The sequence below is a fragment of the Ochotona princeps genome, chromosome 10, assembly GCF_030435755.1.
Source record: "Ochotona princeps isolate mOchPri1 chromosome 10, mOchPri1.hap1, whole genome shotgun sequence".
NCBI lineage: Eukaryota > Metazoa > Chordata > Mammalia > Lagomorpha > Ochotonidae > Ochotona > Ochotona princeps.
The window spans coordinates 13,685,984-13,707,304 of NC_080841.1; the positions used below are offsets into that span (position 1 = coordinate 13,685,984).

At 51.9% G+C, this 21,321-nt stretch overlaps 1 protein-coding gene across 1 annotated transcript in view; it reads left to right on the top strand.

The window, feature by feature from the left end:
• The window catches only part of LGR6 (leucine rich repeat containing G protein-coupled receptor 6), a 102,523-nt gene that overhangs the window by 78,047 nt on the left and 3,155 nt on the right, over positions 1 to 21,321 (top strand). The window contains exons 7-17 of the mRNA XM_058669716.1: positions 4,300 to 4,368; positions 7,284 to 7,355; positions 7,530 to 7,601; positions 8,478 to 8,546; positions 10,124 to 10,195; positions 10,919 to 10,984; positions 11,955 to 12,026; positions 12,364 to 12,435; positions 13,985 to 14,110; positions 14,967 to 15,124; positions 18,903 to 18,983. Of these exons, the coding sequence (XP_058525699.1) occupies positions 4,300 to 4,368; positions 7,284 to 7,355; positions 7,530 to 7,601; positions 8,478 to 8,546; positions 10,124 to 10,195; positions 10,919 to 10,984; positions 11,955 to 12,026; positions 12,364 to 12,435; positions 13,985 to 14,110; positions 14,967 to 15,124; positions 18,903 to 18,983 (929 nt within the window). The remainder of the gene's footprint in view (positions 1 to 4,299; positions 4,369 to 7,283; positions 7,356 to 7,529; positions 7,602 to 8,477; positions 8,547 to 10,123; positions 10,196 to 10,918; positions 10,985 to 11,954; positions 12,027 to 12,363; positions 12,436 to 13,984; positions 14,111 to 14,966; positions 15,125 to 18,902; positions 18,984 to 21,321) is intronic.

Below are 21,321 nucleotides of genomic sequence, written 5' to 3' on the forward strand. Positions count from 1 at the left end.
AACCCCAAAACCTTCAGAATCTGAACCCCTCTCCTGCTTGCAGCTAGAACACTATGACTTTTCATATCCTTGACCTCAGCTTGACCACCACTTTGCCGCTCCATGAGCAAATCCACCAGACAAAGCTGTGTGACTCACTACAGAACAGAGCAGAGCAAGGCAGGGCAGAGAGGGTTGACGCTGTAATTACTCACAATCACCGGGGCAGTCTGCGGGTAATCGGGTAATTAGTGTGTGTGTGTGTGTGTGTGTGTGTGTGTGTACGGGGGTGGGAGGGACAATCACCTGGCTCACTTACTGCCAGACACTTGTCACGGCTCTCTTACCCTTGGGCTGGGTTTCTGGCTCTAGCTGTGGGCTATTAAGTGCAATGACCATGTTGTGCAGGGGAGCCTGTCATTATCTCCATGTTAACATGGTTATTTACCCGCCAAAGCCTGCCAAGTCACTCTGTAATTAAAGGGCCTCCACGTGGGGCCCCTGTCCCAGCTTTGGACAGCTGTGAAAGTCATCAAGCCAGGGGTGGCTTGATTTTACTTATTTGGAAGAGAAGGCAAAAGAAAGAGAGAGACAGAGAGAGATCACCCATCTGCTGGCTCACTTTGCAGATGCCCCTAACAGTTGGGGCTGGGCCAATTGAAAGTCAGGAACCTGGAATTCAGCAACGGTCTCCCTTATGCTGGCAGTAATTCTACCTGGTTTGAGTTGTCACCTGCCATCTCCCAGGATGTGTGACAGTGGGAACTGGAATCAGAAGTAGAGCCTCCAACATGGGTGCAAGCTTCTCAAGTCCCGCCCCAGCATGTGGCAAACACCTGCTGTAAACAATAGCTATAAGACATCCTCCCTTCTCACTGCCAGGTGTCTTAGCACCAGGATCTCAGAGGCATCAGCACCCCTCCCACGACAGGCACGTGTCCAGTGACGCCTCCCTGGCGGCTGAGGAAAACAAGCCGACTTCTGCATTTTGAAAGCTGCTGCCTCTTGTGAAATTGCTGGAAGCACCCATAGACAGGGGCCTGCAAACCATACAGACAAAACCCGCATGGAGTCCTCCCGCAGCTCCCAGTCTCTCCTCACAGTCCCTCAGGCACCTCCTTCCCACCGCAGGCTTCCCCTGCCATGAGGGGCCCTTTCCTGTTTGTCACAGGCAGTTCTTAATCTTTTCTGATGAAAATCAAACCTTCCCTTGGCCTCTTCCGGTTTTCCTCCCTCCTTTGCTGGGTCGTGGCCATAAAACCACAGAAGCCCCTTGAAGCACTGATGACTAACCGTCAGCGTCCTGCCTCTGTGGCCACACCAGTGCTGCTGTTAGCATCTTTAAACACATCTAAGTCACATTAAAAGATCCATGGAAAACAGAATTGGCAGCTCAGTTTTATTCTAGAGCAAAATTTTCTGAGATCCACGCAAAGTTGTTTTGTAGTCTTCATTGTCCAGGAGTTTTCTAAGGACCCCTTTTACATACGTGATCTTTTGGCAGCAAAATAAATCTTTCATTTCATGCTCCATGAACTTTTTGAAGTATTTTTGTTTTTCTCCACACTGACACAGACTTTTCTGTAGGACGCATTACTACACTGGGAGTTCTTGGGAAAAAAAAAAGTAAGATTTAGTTATTTTTATTGGGAAGGCAGATTTAAAGAAAGAAAGACCTTCCATTCACTGATTTACTCCCCAAATGGCTACAACAGCCGGAGCTGAGGCAATCTGAAGCCAGGAGACTCCTCAGGGTCTCCCATATGGGTGGGTGCAGGGTTCCAAGGCCTTGGGCCATCCTCCACTGCTTTCCCAGGCCATAAGCAGAAAGCTGGTTGGGAAGTAGGGCAGCCAGAACCTGAACCGGCGCCCACATGGGATCCCGGTGCCTGCAAGGTGAGTATTAGCCAGTTGAGCCATCATGCCAAGTCCATCCTGGGTATAAAGCTTGAAGTGTGAAAGGGCGTTGTCCATTGTTCCCAGATGGTTGTACATTGCTAAGTTCCCACCACTGATCAATTCTGGGGACCTCTGTTTCCCCCATGTTGTGGACTTGGCTACTCATACTCATGCAGATGCATGAACCCCACTGTCTTCCCAGCACATGGGTGAATGCCACCAGCTGAGGGATGGGGAGGTGGCGGGCCTCGTGATGGCACCTGCAGGGAAGTGACTGACAAGGCTTCAGTGGCTGGCGTGGAGCCTTGGGGTGGACTTCTGTTGGTTTTGTATGGAGACTCTTCCAGGACGGCAGAGGAAGAGAATGCTTCCCACACAGCTCTGCTGCCTGACTCATCCCTGCTCCACCATGGGTGGCCTCTACTCAGTGTCACAACACCAGGACCCCTGATCTTGAACTGTGAACCCCCGAATTGCAAGCTGAAGTAAACCCTTTTCTCTCCCAAGAAGCTCCTCTCAAGGGATTTAGTTAAGATAGAAAAAAGCTGACTGGTATACTCCATAGACTGCTCAATATGGATTGCATTCTCTTTCTGCATTATCTTTGTTGCTTTCTGATTTATATGTGTGATGCTCATTGTAATAAACAAATTTAAAAAACACACAGAAAGGAGTAGGAGAAAATAAAGATTAGCTGTCATACACCAATGATGAAAACCCTGCCCAATTTTGTTCTTTTTATTTATTTATTTATTTATTTATTTATTACAAAGTCAGATATACAGAGAGGAGGAGAGACAGAGAGGAAGATCTTCCGTCCGATGATTCACTCCCCAAGTGAGCACAACGGCCGGCGCTGTGCCAATTCAAAGCCAGGAACCAGGAACCTCCCCCAGGTCTCCCACGTGGGTGCGGGGTCCCAAAGCATTGGGCCGTCCTCGGCTGCTTTCCCAGGCCACAAGCAGGGAGCTGGATGGGAAGTGGGGCCACCCGGATTAGAACCGGCACCCATATGGGATCCCGGCGTGTTCAAGGCAACGACTTTAACTGCTAGGCCATGCCACCGGACCCTCTTTTTATTTTTAAAATTTATTTATTTGATAGGTAGAGTGACAGAAAGGACAGTCAGAAAAAGAGCTCCTGCACCCACCCTCTGTCTGCCAGATCACGTCCCCAGATGGCTGCTACTCCCAGGGCTGGGCAGGAGAGTGGAACTCCATCCGGGTCTCCCACATGGGAGGCAGAAGTCCAAGCATCTGGTCCGTCCTCTGGTGACTTTCCAGCAGCATTAGTAGGGAGCAGAGTTGGAAGTGGTACAGCTGGGATAAGAACCAGCACTTCGGACCCGACGCTGTGGCCTAGTGTCTAAAGTCCTCTCCTTGAACGCGCCAGGATCCAATATGGGTGCCGTTTCTAATTCCAGTGGCCCTGCTTCCCATCCAGCTCCCTGCTTGTGGCCTGAGAAAACAGTCAAGGATGGCCCAAAGCCTTGGGACACTGCACCCCCATGGGAGACCTGGAGGAACTCCTGGCTCCTGGCTTCAGATTGGCGCAGCACCAGCCGTTGCAGTCACTTGAGGAGTGAACCATCGGATGGAAGATCTTCGTCTCTGTCTCTCCTCCTCTCTGTATATCTGCCTTTACAATAAAAATAAATAAATGTTTATTTAGCTACGGGTTGCTAGCAGCGACCTTACCTGTTGCGGCACAATGCCAGCCCCCAAATATGTCTTTTCAGAAAAGACAGCAGCAGAAGCTGCTGGTAGCCAAGGAACTTTATGGTAGAAACAACTTGTTCAAAATCATTCCGACTTTTTTCTGTTAAAAATACAAAATAGGGGTCTAGTGATTAGGATGTGCCTTGGGTTCTCTGCATCCCTCATCAGAGTGGTTGGGTTTGATTCCTGACTTCAGCCCCAGTTTCCTGCTCCCATGCACCCTAGGAAGCAGCAGGTGGTGGCCCAGCGATGGAGTCCTGCCACCCAAGAGGGAGACCTGGACTGGGTTCTAAGCTTCAGACAAACATGTAGGTAAAAATCCTCTCTTATCTTTTTCTCTGTCTTTCTACCTTTCAAATATATTTTTAAAAAGAAGAAGAAGAAGAAGAAAAAACACTTGCCATGCTTTCTGATGCTGTTGGAGACTGCACACTTCAGGAGACAGTTCCAGGATTCCACACCCCTGAAATGTGCTCCCCCTCCGAACAGTTCTGCTGCTGGGAAGCCTGGAAGTCTGAGGATTTGTGGGGCAGGAAAGGAGTTCAAACATTCCAGAAATATATTTCCAGACCTCAGCAGCTGGATCCAACAGATTGGAAACCCATCTCCCCGATCCAGCCTGGAGCCAAGTTTCCATGTCTCAGGGACCCCAATGTGCCCTGCTAAGCCTCTGCTCTGATGCCGGCTCTGCTTTCCCTTCCAGGGACCTGAATTACAACGAGCTGCATGAGTTCCCCGTGGCCATCCGGACCCTGGGCAGGCTGCAGGAACTGTAAGCCCCTCTGTCTTTTCCTGTGGGTATCCTTGTCCCTTCCCCCACCCCCAGCCCCGGGACAGGCTGCAGCTGGCTCTCTCACCACCCTCACCTCCCCACCTCCCAGGATTCTTGTAAAAGCTGTAGCTTTGAGAAGTCCCTGGGGCAGCTCTAAGTAGTCACAGGCGTTAGTTTGGCTTTGAACGGTTACTGGGGGTGTGGCACCAGCAGAACTGGCCCCTGGGCCTTCCAGCCCAGGAAGAAAAATGGCACGAGCCACTTCCTGTGGTCTGGGTCTGGCACTGCCCCAAGGGCACCCGGGACACCCTCAGTGCTGTGTGGAGAGCTTCGCAGTATAATAGGCATGGGTCCTCCCCAAGGTTCCTTCAGCTTCACTGAGGACACAAAGTGACATGTAAAAGCAAGAAGACAACAGGAAGCAGGATACGATTTTGATTCTACACTGTGTTGTATTACCTAAAATGACCTTGGGAGTTTAGGCCAGCATAGGAAGATGACTATGGACAGATATATCCTGAGACAGGCTCAGGATGAACGGGGATGGACAGGGCAGAAGGAAGGTAATTCCAGACAGAACAGGGTAGGTACTGACCCAAACAGAAGATGAGCTGGCAGGGGGATGACCCCCAGAGGGAGGCCAGGGAGCTATCTAGAAGGTCTGTTACATTGCCATAATGGGGTCAAGGTAAGATGACATGGAAGATCTCACACACAGGTCTCCCACCCCAGCTTCCAGGCAGCACAGAACCCTTATTTATACCAAACCCATGAACCTGCACGACCAACTACATGTCACTCTCCTCCCTGGTCCAGAAGCCTAAAGATGCAAATATAGCAAAGGACAGAGCAGACATGCGACACCATGGGTTAGGCTGCCACGTGAGATGTCCACGTCCCATATCAGAGGGCTGGTTCAAGTCCTGGCTACTCCACACTTCTAATCCAGCTTCCTGCTGATGTACCGATGAGCTGCTTCAGTTCACCTTGGAGAGCAGGCGTGAGCTCCCAGCTCCTGGTTTCAGCCTGGCCCAGCACTGGTTTTGGAAGATATCAGGGAGTGAACAAGTATAGGGAAAAGATCTTTTTCTATTTCTGCCACTCTACCTTTCAAATAAAGAATTTTTCAAAGCAAATAGCTGGGACAGTCAGAGGAAAGAGAATGAAAAATTATTGGAAGTTGTCTACTGCCATGAGTCATCAAGGTCTGATTTTTTTTTTCTCTTTTGGACTGGAACATGAGAGAAGAATGAGGGCATGGAGGGAACATGGAATGAAAAAGCATTAGGGAAGAGAAAGACTTCAGTGAGCAGGCATGAGAAGATACACACATAGGAGTGTGTATTTGTGTCTATCCCTCCCTCTACCCACACGCCCATCCACCCATCTACCCATCCATTCATACATGTATCCACCCATCCATCCATCCACCCACTCATACGTGCACGCACGCATCATGCATCCATTTACACATACATATATCCACCCAGCCATACATACATGCATCATTTATTCATTCATCCATCTATCTTCTTACCCACCCATCACCTAACTATATCATCCATCCACCTTTGTTGCTGTTAGTGCTCAATAAGGAGAAAGCTGTTTGAGCAGGATTTCTGTCTTACCACTTCCTAAATCTCTCAGTGCTTGGTCCAGTACTTTATACGAAGGAATTATTCAAAACTGCACAATGAGTAAATCAGAGGTCATGATGGTGAGTGAAATAAACCAAAGCTAGAAAGACAAGTACCACGTGATCTGCTTCATATGTGGAATCTAAATAAGCTGACTTCATAGAAGTTGAGCATAGAATGGTGGTGACTAGAGGTTGGAGAGCATGGTGAGCACAGAGGGATGATTCATGGGGATCATGTTACAGTTAGGAGAGCACAGAGGAGGACTATAAATGATGACAAATAACGACAATATACCACACACACACGTATATTAAAGAAGGCTGGACAAAGGATTTTTAATGGTTTCACTACAAAGAAAGAATGTGTCTTTGAGGAGAGAGATAGGATTACCCTGCACATTAACCAGTGTATACATGTACTGAAGCATCACAGGGTACTCCATAAATATGTATACTGTTTATGTATCATTTAAAATTTTAAAATTTAAAAAATAATGAGTCAAAAGAAGGAACAAATGTGTGGCTGGCATTGGCTGGAGGTGTCCAAAGGTGAACCTGTGAGTGAGGGAATGTGAGGTGAAAATAATGAGGGGACTGCAGCAGGGCAGGGCAGGGCAGAGCAGGAGAACAGAGGCAAGCAGGACCCAGGCAGGACCCAGGAACTTCCAGTGAAAAAAGCAAGAGAGGGAAAAGGGCACATACAGCACAAGTAATGTGCTTTTCCGTTTACTGCTGCTGTCTTTGAAAGTGTTTGTCCCCATGCCCTGACCTTGCTGTGGGATTCCTGGCTTGCAGACCTGCACCTGCTCTGCTGGGTGCCTCATCCCCTGCCTCCCTAAAACTCTGCCAACCCTCAGCCCCTCTGCCGTGACAGCCACTCCCAAATGTCTTGGATTAAGGGCCCCTGTATGGGGAGCCTCCTGGTCCCCTTTCCTTCCCCCACATCCTTGGCATCTTTTGTGGGACACACCAGGGCTCTGCCACAGGACCCAGGGAGAGGGTCCCCCGCTGGAACCTGAGCCCAGTCTCCCTGGCTTCCTGAGACCTGCAGCCAGGGACTGCCCCATTCGCTCTTTTCTGCCTGTTGTGGACAGCATGTGTGCATGGCTGGCTGACTGATTGAAAACAAAAGCCACAGACTTGATTGGAGCCTGGGGTTTCGGCTGATGTCCCTTTGGTCTTATGGCCTGTCCTGCCGGCTGTGGGAAAACCCAAGGCATGTCCTTCCCTCTCCACACTCACTGCCCATACCCCTATCCCGGATGCTGTCTTCCAGAGGATTCCACAATAACAACATCAAGGCTATTCCAGAAAAGGCCTTCATGGGCAACCCTCTGCTACAGACCATGTGAGTGAAGCTCTGGGGTCCTAGTGCTGAGCAGCATTTGGGGGAGGAGGCAGGAGTGGAGGTGGGGTCGCCTTCCTCTGGGGGCCTTTCAGAAGAGAGGAAAGTAGAGAAGAGCATTGATCCCAGCTGAAAGGGTTGCAAAGGGCAATTTGGTGTTTGGGTCTTTTTCTGCAGACACTTTTACGATAACCCGATCCAGTCCGTAGGGAGGTCGGCGTTCCAAGACTTACCGAAGCTGCACACCCTGTGAGTTGGCTCTGGGAGGCTGCTGAGATCTCCATCTCCCACTTGGCTCCCCGTTTCTCCCTCTCCAGCTGTCCACCTGCAGATGGCCCACTTGCCAATCTCCAACCCCCAAAGGCATAGTTTTGAGCGCCACAGGCCTGAGCTTGGCGCAGCACAGTTCTCAGAGCTGTCTGTACTCTGTAGCCTCCATCTACCTACCAGGTTTCCAATGGAAGAAGGGGCCCTTCCCCACAGTCTCTGCCAGCCTCTTCACACTCATCCTCTTCCATAAGCAGCTGCTGGAAGAACCAACAGGCTTTCCCCTGACTGGGCTGTCTCTAGGGCTTGTGTTGGTTTGCAAGCTGAGACCTGAGTGACAAAGTTATCTGGTTCTGGCTGGGCCAACTTAAGAACAAGGCTGGGGCCAGTGGTGCAACAGTTATGTTGCTGCATGGGTTGCCTGCAACCCACATCGGAGTGCCTGGGTTCAAGTTCTGGCTCTGCTTCCAACTTCAGCTTCCTGCTAATACACACCCTGGCAGACAACAGAAAATGTCTGGAGTAATTGGGTCCATGCCATGCATGTGGGAGTCCCAGATGGATTTCTGGCTCCTTGGTTTGGTCTGACCCAACTGTGACCATGATGAGCATTTAAGAAGTAAACTAGCAGATGGTGGAGGTTTCTGTCTCTGCCTCTCTGCATTTAAACTAAGAGTTTCAAGAGAAAAAGCAAAGAAGAAAATGTCTAGTTGTATGTTGTTAAGCATGGCTCACCCTCCATATGGGGAGGCAGGGGTCTTTGAGTCCCCAAGAAGGCAAAGACAGAGACAGAGGCTGAGAGCTTGGGGGTGGGGATGCACTGACCCCACCCCTCCAAGCCTTTGTCTCTGCTTTCAGGTCCCTGAATGGTGCCATGGACATCCAACAGTTCCCTGACCTCAAAGGCACCACCAGCCTGGAGACCCTGTGAGTGAGTTCTCTGCTTCACCTGCATCATGTGCTCAGCCTCCTCCTCCTCCACCTCCTCCCCCTAATCCTGCTTTCCCCTGGAAGACTGTCCAGGCCCTGGCTTCCCTTATCCTCTGTGGGCTCAGCTCCAGGGACCCATGGCCACCTCCTTAGATGGCTTTGCCCATGGGTAAGGTTGGGGTGGCCAAGCAGATGGGAGTTAAGAGGTCCATCTTTCTCCCTGGGATTTTTTTAGCAGTGGTTTCAGAATGCCAAATCCCAGGCCACAGGTGCACGGAGGACCCATGATGGGGAGGGAGTTAGGAAAATCTGTGTCTTTGGCCTTTCTGAGCCTTGATTCCCACAAAACCCTTTTCATATTTTCTGTGATATTCTGTAGTGAGGGAAGTAAGTGATGCCAGAACATGGGAGACCCATGATGTCTTTTTTAAACTTTTCTCTCTCTTTCTTTAAAGATATGTTTGTTTGAAAGTCAGACTTATACAGAGAGAAAGAGAGAGATACAGATACATAGAAAGAGACTTTCCAACCATTGGTTCACTCTCCAGATGACCACAATAGCCAGGGCTAGGCCAGGTGGAAGCCAGGAACTTCTTCCAGGTCTCGCACATGGATAAGGGCCCAAACACTTGGACCATCTTCCAACACCCTCCCATCTATATTAACAGGGAGCCAGATTGGAAATGGAGCTGCCAGGACTTGAACCTGTACCCATATGGAATTCTGGCATCACAGGCAGCAGCTTTAGGTGCTATGCCACAGTGTTGACTCCCATTCTTGCTTTTTATGTGAATGGATGAAACTGCCAAGCACACAGCCCAAGTGGACGTGTGGAAGCCAAGGGTCCCAGCCCCCAGGCAATGATCTATTGTTGGCATTGCTGGGCTAGAATTCTCTGTTCTCTAGCACATGGAAAAATTTCCATGCGGGAAATACCGGTTCCCAAGGGATGGCCTTGACCTTGTGTCTCTCTGGGGCCACCCTATCTCTGAGCCAATCTGTGTTCCAACTTGCCCCCAGAGCCCTTCTTGCTCTACCTCTGTCCTTCCCACATGTCCTCACTGTCTTTCTCCTCTAAGGAACCAGGAGCAAACTCTGGGTTTGGTCCCCCATGGCTGCACAGGAGCTATGTCCCTTGCCTCTTATCCTGGTCATCCCTCCTCTCCAAGGCTCTGAGAACACAGAGAAACTATTCCCTGTGTCCCAGGCCCAGTGCCACTGGAGCCGATGATGGGCCATGAAGTGGGAAGGGACAGGGACAGTTGGAGCAGAGCTAGACCTGCAGGAAAGGACTGGGACAGTTGGAGTAGGGCTGGACCTGCAGGGACTGTCCCTTCCTAGCCCCTGTCCCCAGCTCTTCTGGCCCTCAGAAAGCTCGGCATCCAGGGGTCAGGGCTGGCTGCTTTCTGTCTTTGCAGCCCCACCCACTGCCCTGCAGCTCCCAGCACCTCTCTCTTCAGTTAGCTCCAGACTCCCTCTATAGAATCAGGTCCAGAAGTGGAGACAGGTGGCTGGGAATGGCAGGTCCCTAGGTCTGTGCCAGCTTGCCAGCTCTGTCTCTGTTCTCTCTGCAGGACCCTGACCCGCGCAGGCATTCGGCTGCTCCCACCAGGGATGTGCCAGCAGCTGCCCAGTCTCCGGGTCCTGTGAGTGGCTCTCACGTCTTCTAGGGTCTTAGCGTGGGACCTCTGCCTCTCCAGCAAAGGCATCTTCAGCTGGGGTACCGCTTGGTCACATCTCTTCCTGCAGAGGGGGGTGGCCTGGGGCTCCCCATGAGAACGTGCTGGCAAGGCAGGAGGCCAGCCTCTCCCATCCAGCATTGAGAGGCAGTGGTCTTTGAAGTCACACCTGTTTACACCAGAAGTCCGGCTCTGCTGCTAATGGTTGATTCTCTCCTTCCCATCTCCAAGCATCATATTTTTCATCTGGAAAATGTGGGCAAATCTGAGAGGGCTGAATGAATACATGTGAACCACCTAGCACTGAGTGAGAGTTCAAAATATGGCCAGAAAGCTAATGCCTCCTGGGACTCACACTGGGAGCCTAGGCTGCTCCCCAGGGAGCCCAAGCTGGGGTGTGGGCCACCTCAGGCCCCCAGAGCCCTCTCTGCTGTCTTCCCTGTCTCCACACTCCCTCCCTTCCCACTCCCCATCTCTCCCCAGGATCTTCCAGGATTCCCCAAGTCCTCACTTGAATAAGGCAGTCCAACTGGGAAAACTGCCAAGTCAGTCCCATCTAAAGTGGGCTTGAGATGTGGCCATGACCAAAGTCACAGCTAGGGATGCCTGGCCAGAAAGCCTAGCCTGGGACTGAGCTCCTGACCCTGGCCCCATCTCTCTCTCTCTCTCTCTCTCTCTCTCTCTTTGCAGAGAGCTGTCTTATAACCAGATCGAGGAGCTGCCCAGCCTGCACAGGTGTCAGAAGCTGGAGGAAATGTGAGTCCAGGGACAGGACAGAGGCGAGGGAGTGCAGGCCAAGGGTTGGGCAGGGCTGTGACCCGGGGCTCAGTGAGGGCCAAAGCACACTCTGACCTTTCTCCCTTCTCCAAGTGGGCTGAGCACAGGTGCTAGGGCTGGGTCTCCCCAAACCAGTTCCCTGGGGCCTGCAGCAGTGCTGGCCACCAGCACTGCTTCCCAGAGGACTCCCGGGTGGCTGGTGCTGATCACCAGCAGCCCAGAAATGCAGCAATGGTCAGGGTCAGTAGGGGGCACGCTCACAGGCGCCCCCTGCAGTTGGGAGCTTGCGGTCAACACCCATAAACGCATAACTGGTTGTTGAGCAGGTACATGTGCAGAGAGAGAGGAAACCTGGGGCTCCAATTTTTGAGGGAAAATCCCTCTCAAACTGTGCTCAGCTCTCTTCACCTAGCCCCTGCACCTGTCTCTTGCTCTCAGCAGGACAATGCCTTTGGGGCCTGCTGGGGGGCCAGCCTGCTGGGTGGGAGGAGGAGGAGGTTCTTAGAGGGAATAGCCCCCTTCTCTCTTCCAGACCAGCTCTGTTTCTTAGCCTGGCCAGTCATCAGCCTGACCAGTTTCTTGACTGGTCAATAGCAGGGCAGTGATGTGTTCCTGAGCCGGGGTCTAGAGGACCCATGGTGATGGAGGCGGGGGCGCTGTGGGGCCAGTCAGCTGGGCTGAGAGCCAGGCCCGGTGGGAACACTGGAAGCTGACCCCCTTCTGGGCCACAGGGATGGTTTTGTGGCTTTGTCTCCTGACCCACTTACCCAAGGCAACCGGATCCCCTTGTTTTCCCTGTAATTCTGGTGACTTCCGCGGGCTAAGGTCTTTCTTCCCATGCCAGGAGAAGTGGGGGGCTCTCCTTTATTCCTCTTAGTGCTTGGGGGGCATGGAAGGCAGCCAGGGTCTGAGCCCACACGGGCTCACCCAGCTTCTCTTGCTGTCCCAGTGGCCTCCGGCACAACCGCATCTGGGAAATTGGAGCTGACACCTTCAGCCAGCTGAGTGTCCTGCAAACCCTGTGAGTACTCCCAGTCCTCAGAGTGGGTCCTGGAGGATCCCCTGCCTCCCTCCGTTCACAGCCAGGCCGGTCCACGGCCACAGCCCATGCATGCGCTTGAAACCCATGGGACATGCCTGTGACCTCCCTGCCATCCAGTCACAAGCACAGATGGTTGCTCCTGTAGCTGGTATCCAGCAGGTCCTGAGGCCTGAGCCGAGCTGGAGGTCCCTGTTGGGTCAGAAGCTGGCCAAGGTTACTGCTGCTGTGGGCAGGCACAGGGAGTGTGAAGCAGAGCCCCAAGTGGAAACAATGGGCAGCAACAGGTCACTGTCCCACCGCCCTCTCTCTGTTGCAGGGACCTGAGCTGTAATGCCATCCGCTCCATCCATCCTGAGGCCTTCTCGACCCTGCGGTCCCTGATCAAGCTGTAAGTGCTTGTGCCAGCCCCTCTCCCAGGCTGCAGGAAACCTGTGGGGACTGCAGCTGCTGGGTGGGCGGGGGCAGGAGGGCCACCCAGAGCAGGGACATGCATCTATGTAGAGACAGGCATTCCCAGGGAGACAGCCCCAGCCTCATCCATCCTTCTGGCAGGGTATTTTGCTGACCCTGGGGTCTGTTGTACAGAGGCCACTTCTTGCAAGCTCTAGGGCATCAGCTGCTGAGAGGCTACTGCCCTGTCCCACTGTTCCTGCCTCCAATAAAGAGAACAGAGGGTCCAGAACCCCTTCACAACCCAGGAAGATGGCAGTAGCTGGGGGAGCCAGGGTACCAAGCAGCACAGGGCTCTCCTGCTTAAGAATTACTCGAGAGACTGCCATTTTGTGGAGGCAGCAGGAGACCCTAGTTGTCTAAACAGCCTGGGATATAAACAGGAAGCCGGCCATGCTGACTCCATGGTCATTGTGCCAGGGGCCTCTGTGGGCTGCTACAGACTGTTGCTCAGGCTGTTCACTGCACAAGGGCTCCTGCCCAACGGAGAGCTCACAGTCTGCCTGTGGGCTTGCCAGGCTGTACTTCCTAGAGGCATGTCCTCCCAGTCCCAGCCACTTTCAGTTCAACGAGAAGGCGCCTTTGGGCTAATTCCAGCCCTGGCCCTAAAGCTCCCCCAAGCTACAGTCCCCAGCCTTTTACTCCACAGGTGAGGCCTCCCAGGTGCCAAAACTAAGGGCTGGAGCCTGAGGCTCCCTGGCAGGAAGCGCTCAGGCCCTGGGCCATGCCTGGCCAAACTTGCAACTCTCTCTGGCCCATCATGTTTGTTCTACTCCTGCCAGATAGGTAGGGCAGCTATTTTTATCCGCTTGAAAGATGAGGACATTGAAACGCAGGCAGATTTGTGGCTCCCTTTGGTTACCCAGGTTTCCTGCTGTCCAGTTCAGAGCTGTTTCCACGACGCAGTCTGTGGTCGCAGTGTTTGCTTTGCAGCCCTGGCTCCCTCCAGCATACCTCTAGCAGAGGGCTGAGGACGGTCGGCCTAACCTCTGACCACAAAGCAGGCACCGTGAGACAGGGTGGGTGACCCAATCCCTGCTGGGAGCCAGATGACCAACCAGCTCTGACCAGTCTTCAGCCCTGGCTTTTCGTGTCATCAGAAAAGTTGTGGGTTCACCAGGGAAGGGGGGCGTGGAGGTGGAGGGGAGTCAGCAACAGCAACAGGTCCCAGGGTGGGGTGGTCAGCCACTCCTGGCTGGGACTTGGAACTGGGAGCAGAAACTATGAGGGGTATGGGAGGTATTACCTACCCATGGGAGCATGAATTTGCACAGTTCCTGGTATATGGGTGGTTCCCCGTGTATGGAGAACTACAAATGGCACCTCTGGCAGCTCTTGCCATCCTCCCGCCCCAACACAGATGCTGTGCTTTCCTCCCCAATCCCCCTCCCCAGGCAAACTAGCCACACCCTGACCCTGCGCCCCGCCTGCCCCACCCCACAGCCTTGCTACCCACTACCAGCAACCCTGACCATTGGCTGTCCTAGGGACCTGACGGACAACCAGCTAACCACATTGCCGCTGGCTGGCCTCGGGGGCTTGATGCACCTGAAGCTCAAAGGGAATCCGGCCCTATTCCAGGCCTTCTCCAAGGACAGTTTCCCAACACTGAGGTGAGGGCTGGGGCAGTGGGAGGCAATGGTGGGGGTGCGGAGTTGGGGCGGTACAGGATGGGAACTTGGGAATTTGGTGGAGGCTCCGTGAGCAAGGCTTGCCCAATCTCCTCCCCACCTAGCCTGGGTCCTTGTCTCCTTTGCAGCAGTGTTTCCCTAGCCCCAGGCACCAACTACAGGCAGGCATCACTTCTGCCTAGTCCCACACACCTAGACTGCCATTCCACATTTGAGCAGCAGCAGGGCCTCTGGAGCCAAGGCAGAGCCCAGGGCACTGAGTTGTGGAAAACAGGCTGCACAGTCAGGCCTTGGTGCTAATGACATCCAGGCCTCCTCTGCCGCAGTGCTGCCACCTCACAGCCTGTGTGGCCCAAGTATCGTCAGCTGCAGACTCGTGACAGCCCTCTGGGGCACATGCCGGTCTGGTTCAGGGGGCTCCCAGCCAAGGGACCCAGCCTAAGGACAAGCTGGGCTTCCCCTGAGTGAGAGCAAGGGCAAGGTCCCCAGGAGAATCCTTGCCTCCTTCAATGTGAAAGAAGAGTGGCAGCTCTGATGCTGACAGTGACCTTGGAGAAGCTACCCTCCAACCCCCAGTCCAGCCTGAGGGGGACATCTCTCAGACACTGGGCAGGAAGTTTTATTCCTTGTCAGAAGGAGGAAGGGCCTGGCGCATGCCCAGAGCCCTTCAATCAGGGGGCCAGGCTGTAAGACTCTGGTGCAGAAAGGCAGGCTGGGGGAACTGCCTCATCAGTGGTCAGACTTTAGAGCAGAAGGACAGGTGTTCAGTTGTTGGGTTGAGATCTCACAACTCAAGCTAAAACATGCTAAGATGACTCATCTGCTCCTCTCTTCCCAGGATCCTGGAGGTACCCTATGCCTACCAGTGCTGCGCCTACGGTGTCTGTGCCAGCTTCTTCAAGGCCTCTGGGCAGTGGGAGGTCCAGGACTTGCACCTTGAGGAGGAGGCTCCCAAGAGGCCCCTGGGCCTGCTTGCTGGACCAGCAGAGAACCACTGTGAGTGATGGGGATTCTCAGCTGGGCGGGATAGGGGCATGGAGAGGCAGTTGGAGGGGAGGGCCTTGGGGGCTGCCATGGGAAACTTGGGGGCACAGGGCTGCTTGGGGCTTGGGAGGAAATAGTACCACTGTCGGTTCTTGGTCTCCCAAGGCTGCATGCGGAGCTGCTTTGAGGAAGCTCTGTTGGCAGCCTAGGCAGCAGGATCTCTGTATTGGTCTGGGCCTCAGCACTTCAGAGTGAGCAGGCGCTGGCTCAATTCTCTGTGCTGGGGCCTGTATGCTTGTTCCCTGTGGCTGTCTCCCTGACACGAAGGCCCTGCCACCTTAGGACATTCTCGAGCCAAGTAGGATTGAATTAAATCAATCTAATTAAACCTGCTTCTAGGAAAAAAAAAAAAAAAACCACTCATAATGTGTTCTAGAACTGAAAGGAACAGCCTGGGGACTGTTGCTGTGTGAGTCCATCTGTACCCCCAATGTGTTCCAGGAGTCTGCAAGGAGGACTTGCGTAGCTGTTAGGTACAAGAGCACCTTACTGGGAAGCACCAGCACCTGTAGCCATCCCGGGGAAGGCCTGTCTGTCTCAGCGGTGGGAGGCAGGCATCCAAAGGGGTTCTGAGAGACTCTACTAAGCAGGGTCCTGGATAAAGGACACAAAAAGGCTCCCTTTCCCCACCCCACGCTACAGAACCCAAGCAGAATTAGGAGGGAGAGAAAGAGGACCCCTGCTATTGAGATACCTTTTTCTGCCCTCTTTGTCTACTCTCTGAATGGAGAAGCTGAATAGAAAAATCTAAACAGACAAGGAAAACATGATGGAATAGGCAGATGGTACAGGTCTTAACGCAAACAAACCATCTACCTCATGGCTGGTCTTGGATAAGTTACTTACGCCACAGAGCTTCAGTTTCCCTATCCTTCACAGGCAGGTAATGGATGTATCAGAGAACTCTGGAGGGAGGAGTAAAAGATCCCAGAAACAGCAAAGTAAGGCTGCTGATGCCCTTGGGCAACTGCGTAGGGGTGCATGTGTCTGTGCAGTGTGGGACATAGCTCACAGGCTAAATGCTGGGCAAGCACCCTGGGGGGTGGGGGGCGGCTGGCAGGGCGAGAGTCTCTGAGAACCTCAGTTCCAGTGAACCCCATCCCAGGGAATGGATGCACCTCTCTGGGGAGGGGGGGTGGGGACCCTGGACAGGATGAGAAGGAGCCCAGTGGCCAGACTGGCCCTGGGCCACAGACAGTTGTCCCCAGGGAACATTCCCGGATGTCTGCTGTACACTCCCGCAGGGGGCTGGAAGGAGGAATGGAAACTTTCCTTTCTCAAGGTGAAACTTTCCATCGGGCTTGGGTCTCTGAGAACCACAGGGCGTCGAGCTCGTGGGCTGCCTGCCGCCTGTAACGGAAGCTGGGGCAGGGCCCCCCACTTCCTGTGAGAACTAATGAGCCGCGAGAAGGAAAGCCAAGGAACTGCCGGTCCAGCCAGATTCGATTTCCTCCCCGTTTGAAGAGTGGTTACTTAACACCTTGGCTGTGACTTTCCCAGCCTCAGACAGAGTCCCCGGGTTTCACCCCCTTGTATTTCATTCATGCATTTTGATTTCAAAGAACTGCTGAGCTCCGTTCTGAGGAACTGGGAAGGGCCACTGTGGTGCAAGGCTGTCTTGAGCCAAATATGTCTGTTTCTGGAAGGGAATGAAAGGTAGAGAGGGAAGGAAATTCCAGACCTGTGGGCACACCTCAGCCTTCTATCCGCCTGCACAGTGTCAGGGCCAGGGGCAGCTCCACAGGCTCCCTACCTCCTGGGAAAACTCCCAACTGGATGTGTTCATGCTTGAAGAGGCATAGAGGGAACAGACCTTGTAAGCCATAGCTGGGACAAGTGCAACAAAAACGTCACCTGTCCCTCACCTAGGAAATGGAGGAGATGCCCACAGTTAAACCTGTTAGCTTAGCAATGCAATTTTAAGCCAAGCAAGTCTCACCTGCCATCAGAGCCTCAGAATCTTTCCCAACCTGAATGCAGAAGCTTGAAAAGAACACGTGATCACGTGATGGATAACAGCTTAGTCTTTACAGCTTGTGTTTTTGATTCTCATTTCAAACTGCACATTGTAGAATTTATGAGCCACTGAGATGTGCATAATCCCCTGGAGGTCACAGACCCGAGTTCAAGAAACACTGCATTAAAAAAGAAAAACCTTGCATGCCACCAATGCCATGGTACAGTGGTCAGACTGCCACTGACAATACATCAGAGTGCTACTGGTACAGTGGTCAGACTGCCACTGACAATGCATCAGAGTGCTACTTTGAGTCCTGGCTGCTCCACTTCCAATCCAGCCCCTTGCTAATGCACCTGGGAAAGCAACAGAAGATGGCCCAAGTTCTTGGGCCCTGTTGCCAATGTAGCAGACCCTGTTGGAATTCTAGGCTTCTAGTTTCTTCTTGATTTAGTCCCAGCTGTTGGGCCATTTGGGGACTGAACTAGTGGATAGACCTCTTTCTGTCTTTCCCTGTCTGTCTCTGAAACTCTATCCTCGAAATACATAAATCTCTTTTTTTTCAAAAAAAGAAACATCACACTAGGCAAAAAAAAAATAATAATTTGATTCCAACATGTCACAGAATTTTTGTGTTAGACCTGAATTTGCCATGCTAATTTTATTTCTTGGGACCATCGGAAAGAATGATATGGGTGGTCTTAACCCGCTCTGACTCAGCATGATGGCGCCCTCTCTCCATAGGGACTTGCTGTTTCAATACCTCCAGGGCCCAGATCATGCCCAGCCTCAGGCTGAACCTCCAGACTCAGTAGCCAGAGAAATGTAGGTTTGAATTATGGTCTGTCACTCACCAGCTGTGAGGCCTTGGGCAAGTCATATCCCCTCAATCAGCCTCAGGTTCCTAATATGTCATGTGCTTCGCTCAACTCCTGAGAAGGGAGGACACAGTAAGAGCTCAAGGAAGGTAAGCCTTGCTGTTGCATAAAGCAATTAGCTGATAAAGCACGTGGTGGCCTCGTGGTTTGTTCTCAGTTTTGCTTCTAGAGCAAAACTGTGTCTTTTCCATCCTTAAATTCTTCTGCTCTGGTCAACATGCTTTCAACACATGAACACATTCTGCACTTGTTGAAGGCAGGTTAATCCTTTGTTGAACAACTCTACTTGTAGGGATTCATTCTTTTTAGGAAAAACTAGAGCATCTCCATTTGAATCCCAATTTGGCTCCACCTACAACTGTCCATTGATGTTGGTTCTGCCTCTCTTCCCCCCAGGAAAAAACAGCATATGGTAGGGCCATGGGTATTTGGCACAGAAGTTAAGAAGCCAGTTGGGATGCCTGCATTCCATATTAATTGTCTAGTTTAGGTCCTGGCTACTCCACTGTGGTTCAGCTTCCTGCTAATGCACTTACGAAGGCAGCAGTTGATATCCCAAGTACTTGGGTCCCTACCGCCCATGTGGGGGACCTGTACTGAGTTCCAGGCTCCCTGCTGCAGCCTGGTACAGTCAGGCACCAGGCCTGGAGAGGGCACACACAGAATGTGTGCCAAGATATAGAAAGAAGCTGATGAAAGCGTTGCTGTGCCAGACCGGTGATGTGGCTCAGTCCCATGGTATGAGAAAGGGGGAGTTGACCAAAGAACAAAGCTGAATTGCAGGGCTGCTGGAATGAGCAGTGCTGAACAGTTAGTTTGACACCATGGGTGGGCACCTGGAGAATGACCCCAAGACCCATAATAGCCTAAGCCACTTTCTCATCTCCCTTTGCAGATGACCTGGACCTGGAAGAGCTGCAGCTGGACATGGAGAACTCCAAGCCCCAGCCCAGTGTCCAGTGCAGCCCCGCTCCAGGTGAGATGTATGCCTGCAGTACAGGGCTAGGAGCCAAGGAGGGGGCATCCGGCCACCTGGAGGAGCTGTCAGCTGGGATGGGCATGTCTGCAGCTATGCTCTAGGCACTGTGTCTGCCCAACATCCCACCTGCTAGGGCAGGGTGGCACCTGCTGGAGGGGAACCCTGTGAAGCCAGGGGGTAGGGGTTGGAGGATGAAAGGAAGGTAGTCGAGCACCCTGATGAAGCAGCCAAATGGAGGATGCTGGAGAAAAGCGGTCTGCCTGAGGAGAGGCAGGAAGGAAGTGCTTGACCCATAGCTCCTGAGCATCCCCTTACCATGACAACGTAGAAAGACCTTGGAAAGTCACCCCCTACATCTCAGGAAGACTGTTTCTCCAGTGAAAACATGAGGAGCCCTCTGCAGAACCCCCAGGGTAAGTCCTTAGCAGTTCACAAAACCCTTAGAGCAGCAGAGGCCTACTTTAGAGTTGGACCTAAATCCAGCTGGCTTAAAAAAAATCTCCTTTCTGTTTAGTGCAGTTCAGCCCAAGTTGTCTGGAGTGGACCAGTCCCTTTCCTTGCACACAGAATGCTAACAGGCCACCCCAGAAGGCAGCGGTGTGTTGCCTGCTGCACAGAAACTGTTCTGAATGAACACCAAGCAGCCAACAGTTTGCTGCTGCTTTTTCCTCCCACCCTCACTTTCCAATTTTCCATCTTTCTTTGGCTCAAGCCTGTTGGTTATTTCCCCCTTGCCTCCCAAAAAATGCTGGCTTGACCTTGTGGGATACCGGCTCTTTGTCCTTAATGACAACAGCACGCCCCCTAGTGCCAGCCCGGCACCAGGGCATGGACCAGGCAGGTGGTGGTTTCTGCACACTACCATGAAATCTTAGCTCTGCAAACCAGTGACTGTGAGGGATGAGGTAAAGGAGGACGCTCCAAAAGACAAAGTCCGACCTGAACTTTCCTTTTAAAGTATCTCATGCATATGGCCAAACAAATTATAGTATATCATATGTGTATTTATACACAGCCATGCTTTGGGGCTTTTGGAAATATTGGGAATAAGGCTATTGGAAAGTGTGTATATCAAAATTTTAATTTGAGGGGAACAAAAAGCTACCTATAGTAAAATACCAATATAGTTCAAACACACACACATATATACATATATGTAATTTTTTTAACTGGAAGAAAACAGCTTAAATAGTGAGTTTTCTCTCACAGGTGAGGTTATAAGCAGTGCTAATTTTCCATGTTATGTTTTCAAATTTTCTATAATTACCATATATTATTTAGTCATCATAGAACATATATATATATATATATATATATATATATATATATGTTTTTTAAATAGCCACACCTTTTCATTTAAAGGGATGTGCAGTAACTGTGTAATGGAGACTGTCATATCCAGATGTGAGGATACAATGCAGTATACATCTCTACTTCCAGACAAAGATGGACTCCCAATGAAACTGTTTACTATATCTTGACAATAGGATGCTGGACTCTGCCATCATCCATGTCCACAATGATGGACATATGACTGTGTATGAAGAACTATACTATAGTAATGACATAGGGGAACTTAGTGAAGGGGAGGGAATTGGAGAGGGGATAAGGGAAATCCCAGGGCCTATGGAACTGTATCATAAAATGATAATAATGAAAATAAGTAAAATATTTTTTTTAAAGATTTTATTATTATTGGAAAGCCGGATATACAGAGAGGAGGAGAGACAGAGAGGAAGATCTTCCATCCGTTGTTTCACTCCCCAAGTGAGCCACAACGGGCCGGTGCTGTGCCGATCCGAAGCCGGGAACCAGGAACCTCTTCCGGGTCTCCCACGCGGGTGCAGGGTCCCAATACATTGGGCCGTCCTCGACTGCTTTCCCAGGCCACAAGCAGGGAGCTGGATGGTAAGTGGAGCCACCGGGATTAGAACCGGCGCCCATATGGGATCCGGGGCTTTCAAGGCGAGGACTTTAGCCGCTAGGCCATGCCGCCGGGCCCGTAAAATATTTTTTTAAAAAAGCGCACCTCTCAAATTCCCAGACTTCCTAGCAATACGTTGAAGAATGAGAATTTGTAGCCAAAGAAAATGAAGACATTACAGTAAGTCCAAAGTTGAAAGGCAATTTCAGAACAGACTCTGGGGAGTGCTGGGAAATACCAGGACCTCACCCCATTAGCATGGAGACAGGTTGGGAGACCCCAGAAGTCATCCACATTTTAATTGCTTGCTTTCCTGATGGGCTGATGAGTATCTACTGTGGTCTGTACCCCTCTCAGCACCAGCCTGGTCCATCACCTGGTGAGGGCTCATCAGGGCTCTGTCCACGGGTT